The 17189-nt window shown below is 34.0% G+C and overlaps 2 protein-coding genes across 2 annotated transcripts in view; both read right to left on the minus strand.

The window, feature by feature from the left end:
• Positions 1-17189, minus strand: part of LOC140438308 (uncharacterized) — a 32614-nt gene that overhangs the window by 4743 nt on the left and 10682 nt on the right. The gene's annotated exons all lie outside the window — the stretch shown is intronic.
• Positions 1429-6910, minus strand: LOC140438794 (uncharacterized). Its single transcript, XM_072528441.1, has 2 exons — positions 6566-6910; positions 1429-4215 (listed from the first exon to the last, which is right to left on the minus strand). The coding sequence occupies exons 1-2, from the start codon at positions 6908-6910 to the stop codon at positions 1429-1431; spliced, it is 3132 nt and encodes a 1043-aa protein (XP_072384542.1).

A 17189-nucleotide genomic window follows, 5' to 3' on the forward strand; every position in this document is an offset into this window, starting at 1 on the left:
CTTTCCGTGGATAGGATTTTTATATTCGGAAAATCGAAAGAGCGTCCTCTTGTGTTAGCATGTGTGGCATATGTACAATATACGCGAAAATATGCAACGAAAAAATGCAAATATTAATCCCTGTAGGGCGAAAAAGAAATTATTAATAAATTTTCCTGTAAGTTAGAAAAAAGATTTAGAGAATACTATATATTATATACATCTAAAAAAAAAATTTACCAATCACCAAAATTGTAAGAAAATTTAGTAAAGTTTTGTATCCAAATTCTCCATTGTATCATTTCCAAATAATAATTTTATGGTATGTGTAAAACTGTACCATATTAAGAAAAAGCCATTAATATTAACACATTATCAATAGACAGTAAATTTAAATCACTTTCAAGGCCTAATAAAGGCGCGCCTTTAGTTATACGTTAGGTATTGCTACCTTGTATTCAGATCAAAGATAAGTAATTAAAATAATTTTAGCCGGATACTTACATATTTGCCACATATTTGTTCATCTATAAAAAAATTTAGCCCAATTAGTAACCGACACGCGACGCAAGGATGCATATATTAAAATTCTAAAGTTCATAAAATATCTTTATTCCAAATTCCAGTTAATGTATCAGTAAACCACGTAAGACTTACATATGTAAATTTTTTTTACTTAAAAAAAATTTTTTTTAAAAATTCCTTAATATAAGGTATATTAAAGCACCCTATCGGGCTACATCACAAAACTTTTTCGGAATTAATACTCCATCACCAATGCTATCTGCATATACATGTTTTTAGCCACTACATACATGGGTAAAATCCCTTTAAACGTTGTTAAATTAAAGTTGAGTTACATTATTTGATTATATATACTAGGATGTTTAAGTTGCTATCAACAAGTCTTAGTCGTAGACACTTTGTCTTAGGACTAGCAACCTCCAATGAAGTTATAGAACACCGGGGGATTTTATTTCCCCTCCTGAAATGTTGCTTCCTGCCTGTTTTTTGACAGTACCTTCGATCTGGTTCGATTGATGATAAATAATTAAAATGTGTTACCTTACGTTGGCGATCACAATTCTCGGATTACACTTTAAAAAACACTTACGACTTCTTTAGGTAAACATTCTGTGGTGAAAAATGAGCGAATTATTTTTTAATTAATTAAATATGACAGTGACAATGACTGCTGTTTTTTCTCTAATAAAATTGAGAAGGGAGTACGTGATAATCTCGCAATTCTGTGCAAAGAATATATGCAACATCTATCGTGCATTCTCGGGTACAACTCGACTTAAAACTAAAACTAGTTGTTTATTTTGAAAAAAGGGTGTTCGTCATTTGGACCATAATTTTAGGTTGCGCTACGCAACATAGTCCCCCTTGATGTGAACGCATCAAAAAAAAATATTTATGTACAATGTGAAGAAAGGTATAACTAACCTAAAAAACTATTAAAATTCTTGAAGGTGTCATAGGAAGAGGACACAGTTTAGCAATAGAGCGAACGTATAACCCTTCAGGAGTTCTGACCTTAACAACTCTTACCTTGTTGTCCTTTCCCGGATATGTCTCAACTACCCGTGCTATAGGCCATTTGAGAGGAGGCGAGTTTTCGTCCTTAAGCAAGACGAGATCATCAGGCTTTATGCCTACCTGAGGAGTGAACCATTTAGGTCTATTTTGAAACCTATTAAGATAATCGCGGGTCCAAACCTTCCACATATGCTGCTGAATTCTTGTGCATTTTTTCCACAAAGACAATTTATTTTCTTGAATATCAGAGAGATCTGATTCAGGATAAAACATTAAGTTAGATCCAATAAGGAAGTGTCCGGGAGTAAGAAAGGAAAAATCGGACGGGTCATCTGAGAGCGCGCAGATAGGGCGTGAATTGAGCACTGCTTCAATCTGCGAAAGTACATTGGATAGTTCTTCGAAAGTAAAATTGGAGTTACCCATTATTCTTACGAGATGATATTTGAAGCTCTTTATGGCAGCTTCCCAAATACCACCGTGGTGTGGTGAGCGTGGAGGAATAAACTTCCATTGAATTTGACATATAGTAGCGAAAGAGCGAATAGATTCAGAGGTATCACCTTTGAGAAGCAACTCATAAAGTTCTTTCAATTGATTTTTCTCACCCAGAAAGTTTGTGCCATTATCGCTGAAAATGATACTCGCATTACCCCTTCGGGCGATAAACCTTTTCAGAGTCAATAAGAACGCTTCAGTAGAAAGACTGGAAATTAATTTCACATGCACGGCGCGAGTAGCTAAACATACAAACACTGCCATATAGGCCTTAGTAAGGGGAGCTATCTTGAGTTTAGAGGTCTTGATTGGAAATGGACCACCAAAATCAACTCCAACGTTTATAAATGGACGTGCAATTTGAACTCTTTCCCTCGGGAGATTAGCCATGATTTGGGAAGCGACTTGTGCGTTAAAACGGTAAAAAGTAAGACCATTTTGTATTATACGTTTGATTTGTCGAAGACCATCAAGAGGCCAGAATTTCAATCTAACATTGGACAGTGTATTTTGAGGGCCAGAATGTAGAAGTCTTTGATATTCTCCGGTAAGTAATAAATTGACAATATCTGATTTTGAGGGTAACAGTAGAGGAAATTTCTGATCATAAGAAACATCTGAAAGGAGAAGACGACCGCCTACTCGTATCATTTGAGATGAATCTAGAAAGGGATTTAATTTACGAATAGACTTATCGTTAAGCAGACGATTATCCATTAAAAATTGAATTTCCGAACTGAAGAAATGAGACTGGGTCAATTTGATTATCATTAACTCAGAACTAGAGAGTTCATGTGGAGTGAGAGGACCTGTACGTCTATGAGACTTGGCTCTTACATTGTGAATAAAACGAAGGCAGTATGCAAAAGCCCTCTGAAGTCGAGTGAAACATGAAAATTTGCAGAGGGCATCATACACTTCTGAATCTGGTTTTCTGATTAGATGAGTAACCCTTTTGAGTTCAGGCAGTTCATCAACATTAATACTCGAAGGACTTTTAGATACAAAGAGGTTGAAATCAAAGTGTGGATCTGACAAAAATTGAGGACCATTAAACCAAAAATCACAATCAAGCAACTGCAAGGGTGTAGCACCACGAGATAATATATCCGCAGGATTGTCTTTCGATCGTATATGTCTCCATATATGGTTGGAGGTGAGTTCTTGAATTTGAGTTACTCTATTGGCTACAAAGGTAGACCAACGAGAGGGGTGTGAATTAATCCATGCGAGGACGATTTCGGAATCTGTCCATAAATTGACAGAATTTATCTGAGATTGGGATGGAATCAAGACAGAAAGAATCTTCGTAACAAGATTAGAGAGTAATAATGCTCCCAGAAGTTCTAATCGAGGAAAAGTAACAACTTTTACAGGACTAATACGACTCTTTGAGGAGATTAGATTGCAAGAGATAAAGCCATTTTCATGTGATGTTCTTAAATAAACGCAAGCACCATACGCGCTAAGACTTGTATCCGAAAACCCATGTATTTCAGTACTTGTTACATTGCTAGAATTTTGCAGCAACCTAGGAATCTTGAGATTGGAGAGGTGAGGAAGTGTTTGTAAAAATAGATTCCATTCTGTAAGCAAATTTGGACTGAGGTGGTCATCCCAATTCGACCTTTCTAACCAAATCTTTCTCATAATTAATTTGGCAGATACCACTACAGGGTTAATCAATCCGATAGGGTCATAAATGGAAGCAATTAAAGAGAGAACTTCTCTTTTTGTATAGGTATCCTTAACGGTAACCTTTGGCACAAGAACTGAAAAATGATCGGAGTGAGAATTCCAACATAGGCCGAGAATTTTGTTCGTGTGATTTTCAGGATTGATTACATAACTAGCTTTATTAGAGATATGAGAAATACCTGCGAGAAATTCAGGTGAGTTTGCACACCATTTATGAAGCGAGAAACAAGCGAGGTTTAAACATTCGGTTGATTGACGATGAATTTCGAAGAGTGTTTCGAAATCGTTACAGCAATACAGCACATCGTCGATATAACAGCAATTTAAAAGAGCATTACTAGCCAAGGGAAATTTGTCGGAATTTTTTTGAGCTAATTCCTTAAGACATCTAGTGCTGAGAAAACCGGAGTTATTTAATCCATAAGTGACAGATTCGAGTTGAAGACATTTCAAATCCTCTTGAGGTGAATCACGCCAGAAGATGTTCAACAGAAAGATCTGTTCGGGATTTACTCGAATTTATCTGTACATATGACGTAGATCTGCTACAATACAGTATTTAAATAATCTAAAATTTATCAAAATATCGAATAATTCGCGTTGTACCGTATAACCAGGAAGCATTATGTCATTAAGACTTAGATTTGAGGTAGTTTTCATACTGCCATCAAAGACAACACGCAACTTATTTGTTACGCTATCCTTTAAAACGCAATGGTGAGGAATAAAGTATTTTAAATCAGAGTGAATATTTCGAGTGGAGAGAGGCACATATCTGCAATGTCCAAGTGCAATATATTCATGAATAAATTGTTTATACTGTGCGTATAATTGATCTGACTTGATCAGTTTCTGTTCGAGGTTTAGGAATCGCTTCTTTGCGAGGAAAAACGATTCGCCCAATTTTTTATATTTGTTGGGAGATTTGAAAGCGAGATCTACTTGGAATCTACCAGATGATAATATTTTAAGTGACAATTTAAAAATGTCTTCGGGCTGTTGCTCCGAAGGAGTTAGGATTTTTGGAGTACAAGTAGAAGACGAGATTTCTTCTATTTCTCAAAACGATCGTACGAAAGAATCGGTATTTTGAGCTTGAACGAACAAGGATACTTCATTTCGAGGTTGAGTACTTTCTTGAATGTTAAGTGTGGAAAATGAGTCAATTGACCCAGAGGATTGAGGTACATTTCCACCTACAAGATATCCGAGATGAGTATTTGTTAAGGTAGGAAGATTAGGGCCTAATTTTATTAACCCGTAAGTAAGTAAGTCGAAATAAACATCTGCACCAAGCAGCATTTGAACTTCGGCAGGAGTACAAAATTCTGGATCAGCTAGGTGAATGTTTGGTGGAATTTTGAGAGCATTAACATCTAATGTAATTTGAGGGTGCTTACAAGTGATGGTTGGGAGAATCGCACAAGAGAGTGTAAAATGTTTTGTGGGATTGACATTTGAGAAAATGTCAATCCCACATATTTAAATCCACCATTTTATTCGACGTCGAACAGATTTCGGATATCCCAGAAATTTGAAGACTTTTTGTGTAAGGAATATATTTCAAGCGACTTGCTAATTCCTCAGTGATAAACGAAAGCTGACTAGCTGAGTCTGTAAGGCAGCGTACCTTAACGGGATTATTATGAGAATCATAAATTGTAACACATGCTGTTTGAAGTAGAACCTCCTTTTTGCCTGAGAGTGTAGAGAGAGATGATGCTCAGTAGACATCATTAGACTGAGATTGATTTGCTATTCGTGGGATTGCAGGAGAACTTGAAGTTTCGCTTTGAGTATTGGGATCACGAGATACATTAGAGTGAGTACGAGAATTTGGAATATCATGCATATTGTGAGACTGGCGAGTATTTTGAGAATTATGATTTCCTTGTGAGTCTTGAAACAGACGAGTGTTTTGAAAGTGAGTGTTTTTAGTGGGTAGACTACGAGAATCTTGATTTGTTCTTGAAATGAAACGAGAACTATTCGAGTTATGAATAGAAGCGTTAGAGAAGTGGAGCAATTCTCCTGTTACATGTAGCGCAATTTGACGCAGAGGTACATGAGCTTGCTGAATGACCATTAGCCAAGCAGATGAGACACGCTTTCTTTGCCTTGACCGTTTGAAAACGCTCATCTTCAGACATATTTAAGAATTCCGGGCAAGTGTATATTTTATGGGAGTTATTTTGACATAAGAAACATTTAAAATACTGATTATTACTACTATACTGCAAATTATTGCCAACTGTGTTAAGAGAAGTAAAACGAGAAGGTTGTTTTTGTTTCGGAGAATGAGAGTACTCAGGAACAAGATTTTTGAGAATTTTGCATTTTCTTTCAATAAATTCAAGAAACTCCATTAAACTTGGGAGTTTTTTTATATTACGCTCGGTTTCAAATGATCTTTTAGTATTATAGTCTAATTTTTGAGTAAAGAGATTGATGAGAATTAAATCAGTGAGTTGATTCGAGATGTGAGGTTTTCTAAGGCGGCGAGATGGCTTTTAATTTGAGTTAAGAAATCCCTTAGAGCATATGCATTGGGTTTTGTAATGAGTGGAGCATTTAATAAACTGTTCAAATGACTGTTTACTATTAAATATTTATTTTCAAATCTATCGCATAAATTTTGTATTGCAATTTCAAAATTGGAGTCAATTATTTCTAGATTGTCAATTAACTTTAACGGTTCATTCCTTAACACTGATTTGAGATAAATAAGTTTTTGAACATTAGATAACTGTTTATCATTTGTTACTAATTTGGTGAAAACTTCAAAAAAGCTGTGCCATTCTGAGATTTCGCCCGAGAAAAAAGGTATTTTTAATTCTGACAACTTTACATTTTGAATTGTGCTAACAGATGGTGTTACATTTGTTACAATAGATTGAGTTTGAACTGGTTTTGCAGATAATTGCGTGATTTTCTCGTACAAATATGAATCTAAATTATAATACTGTTCTTTAACTATGTCCCTATCTGAACAATATTTATCAAAATCTTCTAATTCAAGTTCCTTTTGTAGGTTGAGATACTCGCGATAAGTTTCATTTAATACATTTTTGCGTGCAATATATTGACCGCAATCTAAAACTACATTTTGGTTTTTTGAGACAAATGTTTGAATTCTAGTAATACAAGCTTTAGTATGCCCTCTTAATTTTATAATTTTTGCAACATCAGTCATTTTGAACGTGAGAAAAAATAATACAAATTTTAAATATAACAACAGATACTTAGTATCATGAACTAAATAATATTACCATAAAAATCTACTTATAATTACTGCAAATCTAAAATCTAAAAATAAAATGACATGCGACGATGCAAAAAACAATTCGTAAAAGTTACAATAGTCCAAGTTACAGGTCCAACCGCGACCACACATAAACTCCTTATCCCTTGCAAGTGTCGATGTCGATATACCGGCCTCCCGGCGCTAATAGAACAACCTTGAATCCTGGAACCGCCAAAACTCCAATGTGTGTATATGAGAGAATAAAAACTATGTCTTTTCTTTGCGAAGAAATGAGGAAACGAGTGATGTTTTTTACGAATAGTGTGAGAAATCTTGAGATTACTGCGTAAAAACGCCTTTGCAGAAACGAGAGATGATCGCCCTCGTGCTATAATCAATGAAAATTCAGCTTCCAACTTTACATAAACGGGAACAGTTGCTGTATCCGGCTCGTTAGGAACATGTAGAACACCGGGGGATTTTATTTCTCCTCCTGAAATGTTGCTTCCTGCCTGTTTTTTGACAGTACCTTCGATCTGGTTCGATTGATAATAAATAATTAAAATGTGTTACCTTACGTTGGCGATCACAATTCTCGGATTACACTTTAAAAAACACTTACGACTTGAAAAACTTTATTTTGCTTTAGGTAAACATTCTGTGGTGAAAAATGAGCGAATTATTTTTTAATTAATTAAATATGACAGTGACAATGACTGATGTTTTTTCTCTAATAAAATTGAAAAGGGAGTACGTGATAATCTTGCAATTCTGTGCAAAGAATATATGCAACATCTATCGTGCATTCTCGGGTACAACTCGACTTAAAACTAAAAGTAGTTGTTTATTTTAAAAAAAGGGTGTTCGTCATTTGGACCATAATTTTAGGTTGCGCTACGCAACAGGAGTCTTACATTTCCATGTTATCTATCCTATTGTAACTTAAACATCCTAGTATATATGTATAATCAAATAATGTAACTCAAATTTAATTTGAAAACATTTAAAGGGTTTTTACGAATTTATTTGATGGCTGAAAACATGTACATCCAGACAGCACTGATGATGGAATATTAATTCCTAAAACGTTCTGTGATGTAGCCCGATAGGGTGTTTTAATATATACCTTTTATAAGGGAATTTTTAAATTTGTGATACATGGTATACAGCCAGCTACAGGAATTTAGTTTCCTTGTAGATTTCTTACTTTACTTCATAATCGACATGTTGTAGTAACAAATTTGACGATATTGTATAAATACCTTTTTGAACTAATTTCGAATGACATTTTGTAAACAACTTTGGAAAGAATTATAGGAATAAATTGGGAGATAAAATATCTTTTAGAGAGATAATAATTTGACATCAACAAACTTTACCCAGTGGCGCGGTAATAGGTTTAGCGGTAACAGTTCCTCTCCTATTATTTACTCTGCTAGAGCAGACATATTTTTTCTATTGTCTCTATTGGCTTGTTAATTTTTAGTTCAAAAAGTAATATTATCTTTTATGTCGACATTTATTTAAAAACAATTATTATTTCCTTTAGTGTCGTAGTAATTTGATTTCTAATAATAATGAAACTGAGAAAATTGTCCAAATCTACAGCAGAATATAAAAACTATGTTTAGCCTTAATTTGTAGGAGACGTTCCTAAAATTAAATTAAAATAAAATTTATTACAACACTAAGAATACATCAAGATTATAGTAAATGATGAAACTTTTGGCCGCCTACTTGCAACCATTCTATTGGGTTGGTGTATTGTGTAGTTCTATTATAGCCTTTATAAAACGTTGTCTTGTGGAAAAACATGTCTACGAAAACTAATGAGACTTGCATTGAATATTTTCTTCAGCACTAGCAACTTAAATTGTAAGTATTAGTTTTTAGCCAATTTTGACGATAGTTTCGTACACTAAGAACTTCATATAGTCCCAGATAAAAAAAATCGATAGAATTTAAGTCCAGTTACTTTGAAGGCGATAATTGGAGCCAATCTCGACCATTTATTTTTCTTTGCCGTCTATCTAAGAAATCTTTTTGGAGTCACTTAGTTGTCCCCGAAAATGTCCACTTGGAAAGGGACTTTAGGCCTACATCTGGGTGCCATATGGTCAGAAATCATTACAAATTTGCTATCGCTAATTTCATTTACAATAATATAATAAAATATCATTAAAATTTGTGGTTATAAAAACTCCTCACTATTTTTTAAAACATCCTTTTTTTTAACAATTTTTGAAGTGAAAGTCGAAACGCCAGACAATCAATTATTATAAAATGGAATTTTTATTGCAATCAATCCCACAAAGAACACTAATATTCATTTATAATGTTACTATATCCTGATCTAACTGCTACGTTGCTCAAGTTTTCTTGCAGTCTGAAATATTTCATTTGTCTTCCTCTTATAACTATATGTATAGGAAAGAGATCGAGTAGGGCCTTTATGAGTGTATTTGGTGTGCCCTTATAGTCCCTGTAATTCCGAGGAAAGCAAGACTGCACCTTTTTTTAATTTGAGGATGGCACTTTTTTGCTGCTCATTTGCAAATACCACTGATGCATATGCAATTGTTGATTTTACAACCATGTTCAGTTTCTTATTATATTTAGTCAAAGCTTTGCCCATAAGTGGTCCACTCATTTAATCTTTTGGACAATCTCTTGAGGCTATTCAGCAGCAATATCTAGGTCCAATGTAGGCTGTATCGTCCCTTTAACACTACCTAAACAGTATTTCATGTCTACTTAATATGCCTCTTAGTTTGTTTTACGAGGGTTACGATAAGTTTCCTTAATAGTCTCATTATCTATTATTTCAAAATTGTTTGGCTCATTACCTGTAATAATCACATGAGGCGTGGCCAGTATTATATCAATTACCTCCTTTCATTGTGAAGTTAATAAAGTTGGTTAAGTTACTAGTTTAGTATCGTATACTCCTATCTATATTCCTAAGTCTAAATCATGTTCGATAAAAAACTGCACTAATGACTCACCTCTTTCTTTGCTGTTTGTACTGCCCCAGGTCAGATGATACTCATTAGCATTAGCTGATGATTAATTAATTGTAGTCCATTCTTTCTGAAATCTCTCGCTAGCTATTTTAACTTCCTTCCTGGTGGTTATTTGGTGTCATCATATTGGAGGTATGCTGATCCGAGACTTATCTCCGTCAGATTTCCTTCCTCTATGATTTTTGTCGTCCTCTCTCCAATAGCGCTACAGTTCAAATCGGGCACTGGCATTATCCACCCTCATTTTCTCTTTAGCATCAATTTCCACTTTGTCTATTCATCTCTTTCTTGGTCTTTCTACTGAATAACGTTCCATCATAGTTCCACTAAGCGTTCTACTATATGTTCTGGTATTATCCATTCTGATAAGGTGACCTGTACATCGCAATGTTTTTATTTTGGCATACTTTTCTGTAGAGGGTTCTTTGTAATATTGATATAACTCGTGGTTAAACCTTATTCTCCACATACGAATATTCCCAATATTATTTTCAATGTCTTTGTTTCAACAGTATTAATAAGGTTTATTGTTTTTTTTTTGTTATGTTTCATGTTTTTGCGAAATATGTTGCTATTAGTCGTGTGATGGTTTTATATATTTTGAACTTTAATTCCCACTGGATATCTTTGGACTCAAACATCCACGACAGAGAAAAGTATGCGTTGGTTTCTTTCTTGCATTAGGGCCTTAATTTTATGTGCGTTGACAGATAGTCTTATTTTTTTCGCATTTCTTCAAGCTCCACATAAAGTTCGATAATATCTCGTACTGTTTGATTGACCTCATCAATCGTGTGTGGCGAGCACCAAATATTTATTTTTGAATATACACGTTTGGAATTTATTTCAATGCCAAACGTGACGATACCGACAATATAGTTTATTACTAGAGTAGGATTGTTGTATACAACTATAAAATATTTACACACACACACGCAAACACACACACACACACACGCACAGCCACACGCACACACAGGCACACACGCACACGCACACCACACGCGCACACACACGCGCACAAACACGCACACGCACACACTCGCACAAGCACAAACACGCGCACACACCCACACGCACATTCACACACACACGCAGACGCACATGCACACACACACACATGCACACAGGCATCGCCACACACCACCCACGCAGAGAGACAACAATTATTATCATAGATCTCAGAACCAAACTAACGTCAAGATGGCAAGTCGATATACTACGTATTGGTAATTTTGAAGTAGTCTCGGTGCAACGTCAGCTATGTACTAATTACATTTAGTATAAGTAATATTGTAAGAGTGTACAGTTAGTGTTTCAAATAAACGTATCATCTGACACCATAATTACGTTATTTACCATACGATACCATAAGCGGAGCTAATTTACCATTATTTACCATATGGCGATCCTGAATTGGTAGAAACCAGGAGTCTTCATCCAAAGAAGCCCAGAATGGGAGGAAAATCATCCAAGGAAGAGCTAAAAGAGAATGGAGTCGTCAACAGCAACTTCATAGTCAAAACCCAAGATGTCAGACCAAGCGAAGAAATAAAAGTACTATTATACGTTATTACCACAGTCCTGATACTGAAGTTACTATGGTCACTATGGAAGGCGCAGAGGAGGAATATGAAGGGGAGCATACACAGGGGAGCAGGGCATAGCAGCAAGATCGGCAACAAATTTAGACGTTTAAGTGCTGAGTCTGCTGATTATCTATTTTTATTGCACATTCTTACACGCATAATAATATACCATAATAATATACTATAATTTTTAATTTATTAACTTGAATTTTAATGGTTGAATTTTAATGGATATTTGATGATCTCATATTTCTGAATGGATATATATTTTTTTGCTTAGTAATTACTTCTCGAATTTTATCGTACTACATAAGACTGTCGCATTTGTGTTTTCATTCTTAAATGCCAAGCAGTTGGGAAGATTTTGTTAGAATACTTGACGCCATTACGCAGGATATAAATAAATAAAGCAAAAGAGTATTGAAAAAGGAGATATCTAAAAGCAAGGAGGTAAAGATTGAGGCAACGACACAGTTAATTGAAGCATATAATAGATTCGTACACCTCATAACCAAAAATTGGGAGGCCTTAACCGATATTCAGAGAGAGACTTGTAGGAGACACTTTAGTAAAAACCGAGATAATGTCATACGATCGTTCCAGGCCACAAATTCCAGAATATTAGTTCCTAATCTAATAATTCAACAGATTAACAGATTAAGATATAGAGGAAGAACAAAGCGACACGGAACAAGAAGAAACCATGGCTCTTAATATCAACGAATTTTTAAATATTGCAAGCAAAATTTTACCGATTGAGTTCGACGGAAGTACAGACAAAGTAAACCCTTCTTAGATACGCTTAAACTTTTGGAGAAAACGGCAGTAGGGCCTGAGGAAACAGCGATAACCCCCATAAAAACAAGACTAACAAATAAAGCCAGAAATTTAATAACCACAGAAGACACTATCTTAGATATACAGGCAACACTGTAGAGAGAACTAAAAGGTGACACCTAGAAAATGGTTATAGCTAAACTCAGAAAAAAAAGAAAACAAGGACATAGGAATGCAGCTGTGTACGCATCTGACGTTCAGGAACTAGCCGCACAACTAAAAGTGTCATACATAGCAGAGGAAATGCCAGAGGATTTGGCTAAGAAATACACAACAGAGGCAGTAGTGGCTACAACGAAACGTAATGCCAGCATAGACAAAGCCAAGCTAATATTAGAGGCAGACAACTTTACAACCCCACAAGAGGTAATGTCAAAATTTTTATCGATAGACACAACAGAAGACAATACACATGGAAAAGTGGTAAATTATAGAACATACTTTTACAACAAAAGAGGAAAATTCCAGCACAAAAAAGGATATCATAATGGATATGACATGTGAAGAAGACCAAATTTCTCTCAACAAAACGCTTTAACAAGAGATCACCGTCCACATGAACAGAAAGGGTACAGACAATTCAATAATCAAGCACATAGAGGAAATTCAAGAGAATTCAACGGAAATGTACGAATATTAGAACTAGAAGATAGTCAGCAGAAATCAGAAAATCCACAGTTGGCGTTTTGAACAACCAATTCTCATATAAGACGGATGAACAGATGGCAGAATTAGAATACTATATCTACAACTTCGACTTAAACATAACAAACTTCGTAAGGATAAAAACAGGAATCTTAGGACGAGTAAATACATTTACTGTAGACATAGAAGCGGATATTTCAATACTTAAATGCACACAAGACTTTATGCGAGAACATTTAAGACCAAATACAAATACAAGAATAAAAGGAGTAACCCGAGGAGAACTGCAAACAATGGGAAAAATCGAAACTATGCTAGACGTAAGTGGCAATCTTTTTGTTCATACTTTCTAATTGGTAGAAAACAACTTTCCTATTCCAACGGATGAAATATTTGGAAGAGATTTTATCACAAATTATCAATGCATATTAGACTACGCGAATTTAAAAATACACATCAAGAATGATAGAAACTATTACATCAGTACAAATATTTTATTATCACCATCCAGATGTGAAGTTTACAGAACAGTTCAATATTTTCAAACGTTAAAGGCGGATAGACTAGTAGAACAACAGAAGATACTACCTAGAATATTCATAGCGAGAGCGATAATATCAACAAATAACCCATATATATCAAAATTTTAAATACAACTTACGAAACTGTTACGATAGAGACGGGTACAATCAAAACATTAGGCATGAAATTGTTCAAAGTATACAGATTAATCGACGACAGCAATGATAGGAAGAAAGAATTAAGGGAAACATTAAAGCTAGATATTCCTGAATACACACGAGATAAATTAGTATCGTTATGCGAAGATTTTGCAGATATATTTGCATTAAGACATGATATACTAACATGCAACAACTTTTATGAACAAAAATTGACAGTAAAGGAACACACACCAGTTTACATAAAGAATTATAGGACACCATATTCGCAAACAGAAGAACTGAATAGATGAGTACAACAATTAAGGGACCAAGAAATCGTCGAGCCATCGACATCAGAATACAACAGCCCGGTCGTACTAGTGCCGAAGAAGGCTACATATGAAAACAAAGCATGGAGATTATGTATAGATTTCAGACAGCTAACCAAGAAACTACTCACAGATAAATTTCCGTTACCAAGAATAGACTCAATATTAGACCAACTAGGAAGAGCAAAATAGTTCTCAGTAATAGACTTAATGTCAAAGTTCCACCAGATGCCATTAGAACAATCATCAAGGAAATACACATCTTTTAGTACGGAAAAAGGAGCATTTCAATTTACCAGACTACCTTTTGGACTTAACATAAGCCCAAATAGCTTTTCAAGAATGATGTCAATAGCATTTCTCAGGTTTAACACCGGAGAAAGCATTTCTGTATATGGATGACATAGTGGTGATAGGAATAATATAAAAACGTCATTTAGACAACTTAAAAAACACATTTAAGATATGTCGGAAATTTAATTTGAAGCTAAATCCAGCAAAATGTCAATTTTTCAGAAGAGAGGTTACATATTTGGGGCACGATCTTTCGCAGGAAGGAGTATCACCGGGTAAAGCGAAGTACTCAACAATAGAGAAATACCCGACACCAAAGATAGCGGACGAAGCTAAAAGGTTCGTAGCATTTTGTTAGACGTTTTATTCCAAATTTAGCAGAGATATGCATACCTATAAACAGATTGTCGAGAAAAGGAGTAGATTTTTTTTGGTCGCAAGATTGTGAAGAATCATTTAAGAAACAAATCATCTTTGACAAAACCACCAATCCTCAAATACCCAGACTACAACAAGCAATTTATACTAACAACAGACGCATCAAATGCGAGCTGTTCAGCAATTTTAAGTCAGAACTACGACGGAACAGATTTACCAATAGCTTACGCATCGCGCAGCTTCAACAAAGGAGAGCTTAAAAAACGAATTTAACACATTTAACTTCAGCTTAAAAAACCTATAATAATTAAGGAATTACTTACAATCCATTGGGGAATCAACTATTTCAAATGTTATTTATATGGAGCACCAACATTATTGATAAAACCAAATCATAACCACTAACGCACCTATTTTCAATGACAGAACCTACTTTGAAACTCACGAGAATCAGGTTAGATTTAGAAGAATACGACTTTGAGATAGAGTCATCGAGCAAAAAGACAAAAGAGGGAATCTAATCGTTATGAAAAGGAGACCAAAAAAGTGGCCTCTGATGGCGGACATATCCGGAAATGCGAATGCGCCAAATTTAAATTTCATGACACTTCACAATAATCATACAGTGGTGTAGGGGTTCTAATTTATCTATTTATTTGTTATATTACATAATATTAATACATAATACACTTTTTTAACACTAGAACATAATAAAGTTTTAATTAAATAATAACAATAATAGTCTAAAATGTGAAACAATTGTTAAAAAACTTCAATAGAAAATACAAATAATCTTTCATGTGACAGTTGGGACAAACAATAACATCAGCAATAACATAATTCAACTAAATTGGATTTCTTAAACAAGGAAAGAGTCTCTCTTTCCTTGTTTAATGTGGCCTCTCAAGATGGCACTTCCTGTCTAACAATATTTTTGCCCCCACTACCTTTACATTCCCTCTTTTGTCTTTTTGCTCGATGGATAGAGTATATAACAGGGATAAATAATTACGCGGGCAATCTTTCGAGAATATCAACGAACCAGCTGAAAGACTTATACATAGACAACACTCATATCTTAGCGATAACCAGAGCTCAATCAAAGAAGAAAGCTGAAAGTGCAGAGCACAGGGAGACAGAAGAGGAAGTTATATTACAGCATAAAACCCACAAGCAAACAGTAAGAAAGGTACTAAATAATATGGAGGCGCATAGACTACCAATTTTGTCTTTTGGAGTAAACCGAGTCTCACCGGGTCAAAAACAAAATCAAATGCAGCAAGCGCATGACCACAGGATTTAATCACTTTAATTTAGGTCAATTGTTGGTACAGCTTGATCAGCTAGCGGTAGAGAATGCAATAAGTAAAGCAAAAATATATGTAAATGATATTTTTTTTAAATTGTGCACAATTGGTGAATTTATAAATGAAGGAAATAAGATATTGAAAAATGTAGAAATATATATATATATATATATATATATATATATATATATATATATATTGAGATGATATTAAATATAGGAGAAACAAAGATATTGTTTAAGAAATAATTTATAAGTTATATACTAGATAATATTAGTTATAAAAAAATATTTATGTGAGGGCATTCTTAAGGAATTAACATTATAGTAACTTTAAAAAGTGTTTAAGTTGCAATGTATTTGTTTATTTTCATAATTATGATATTGTAAATATATTTGTGTGCACCATCTTTGTATGCAACCAAGTATACACTTAAGTGAATTGGGTAATAGGAACTTTTATATAGAATTATGGATTAAAAATTAGTGTTATTTATTAATTTAAGATGTAATTTATATATAAGTTTATAATCTGATCTGAAAAGCCTAAATTTCCATAAAATTCTCGATGAAAAGAAAGAAAAATATTCTAAAATGGTGGAAGCTGATAATTAAAACATTGTGGAGTATTTGGCAAGGCAAGTTTACAAAAGAAAGATGGCTGAGGCCGAGGCTGAGAACGAAGACATTGAGTGATGATTAAAATCTTTATTTTGGAAAACAGTTTCATTTATTAGGCATTCAGTAACAAAAAGGTACAAAATTTTGTTAATATAATTTAATTAGTGTCATAAGGATTTCAATTTTAAAGATAGTTTGTTTAAAATTTACATTATCTATATAATTTAATTAGTTTCATAAGAATTTCAATTTAAAGATAGTTTCTTTAAAATTTACATTGGCTATGTTAGGTATATATGTGTGTTTCATAATAGATATAATAAAGATAATTTCAAAAAGTGCTTACAAACTAATTCTTATATATATATATATATATATATATATATATATATATATATATATATATATTGTTATGATATGCAAAATCGAGAAAAATATTGGGTTGATTAAAATATTTCAAAGTTCAAAAACATTAAAATAATTCAGAGAAGTAAGATAATAAACAACAAACATTTCAAAGAAGGAAAGTTATTAAATTCTTGGA

The sequence above is a fragment of the Diabrotica undecimpunctata genome, chromosome 4 (assembly GCF_040954645.1).
Source record: "Diabrotica undecimpunctata isolate CICGRU chromosome 4, icDiaUnde3, whole genome shotgun sequence".
Lineage (NCBI taxonomy): Eukaryota > Metazoa > Arthropoda > Insecta > Coleoptera > Chrysomelidae > Diabrotica > Diabrotica undecimpunctata.

What these genes read in the sequence shown, in the direction of transcription:
- LOC140438794 (XM_072528441.1), bottom strand. Translation starts at nt 6,910, where the DNA reads ATGACTGATGTTGCAAAAATTATAAAATTAAGAGGGCATACTAAAGCT. An exon ending in CTGTTAGCACAATTCAAAAT is followed by an intron (nt 4,216 to 6,565) that starts GTAAAGTTGTCA and finishes AATCCCGAACAG; the next exon opens with ATCTTTCTGTTGAACATCTT.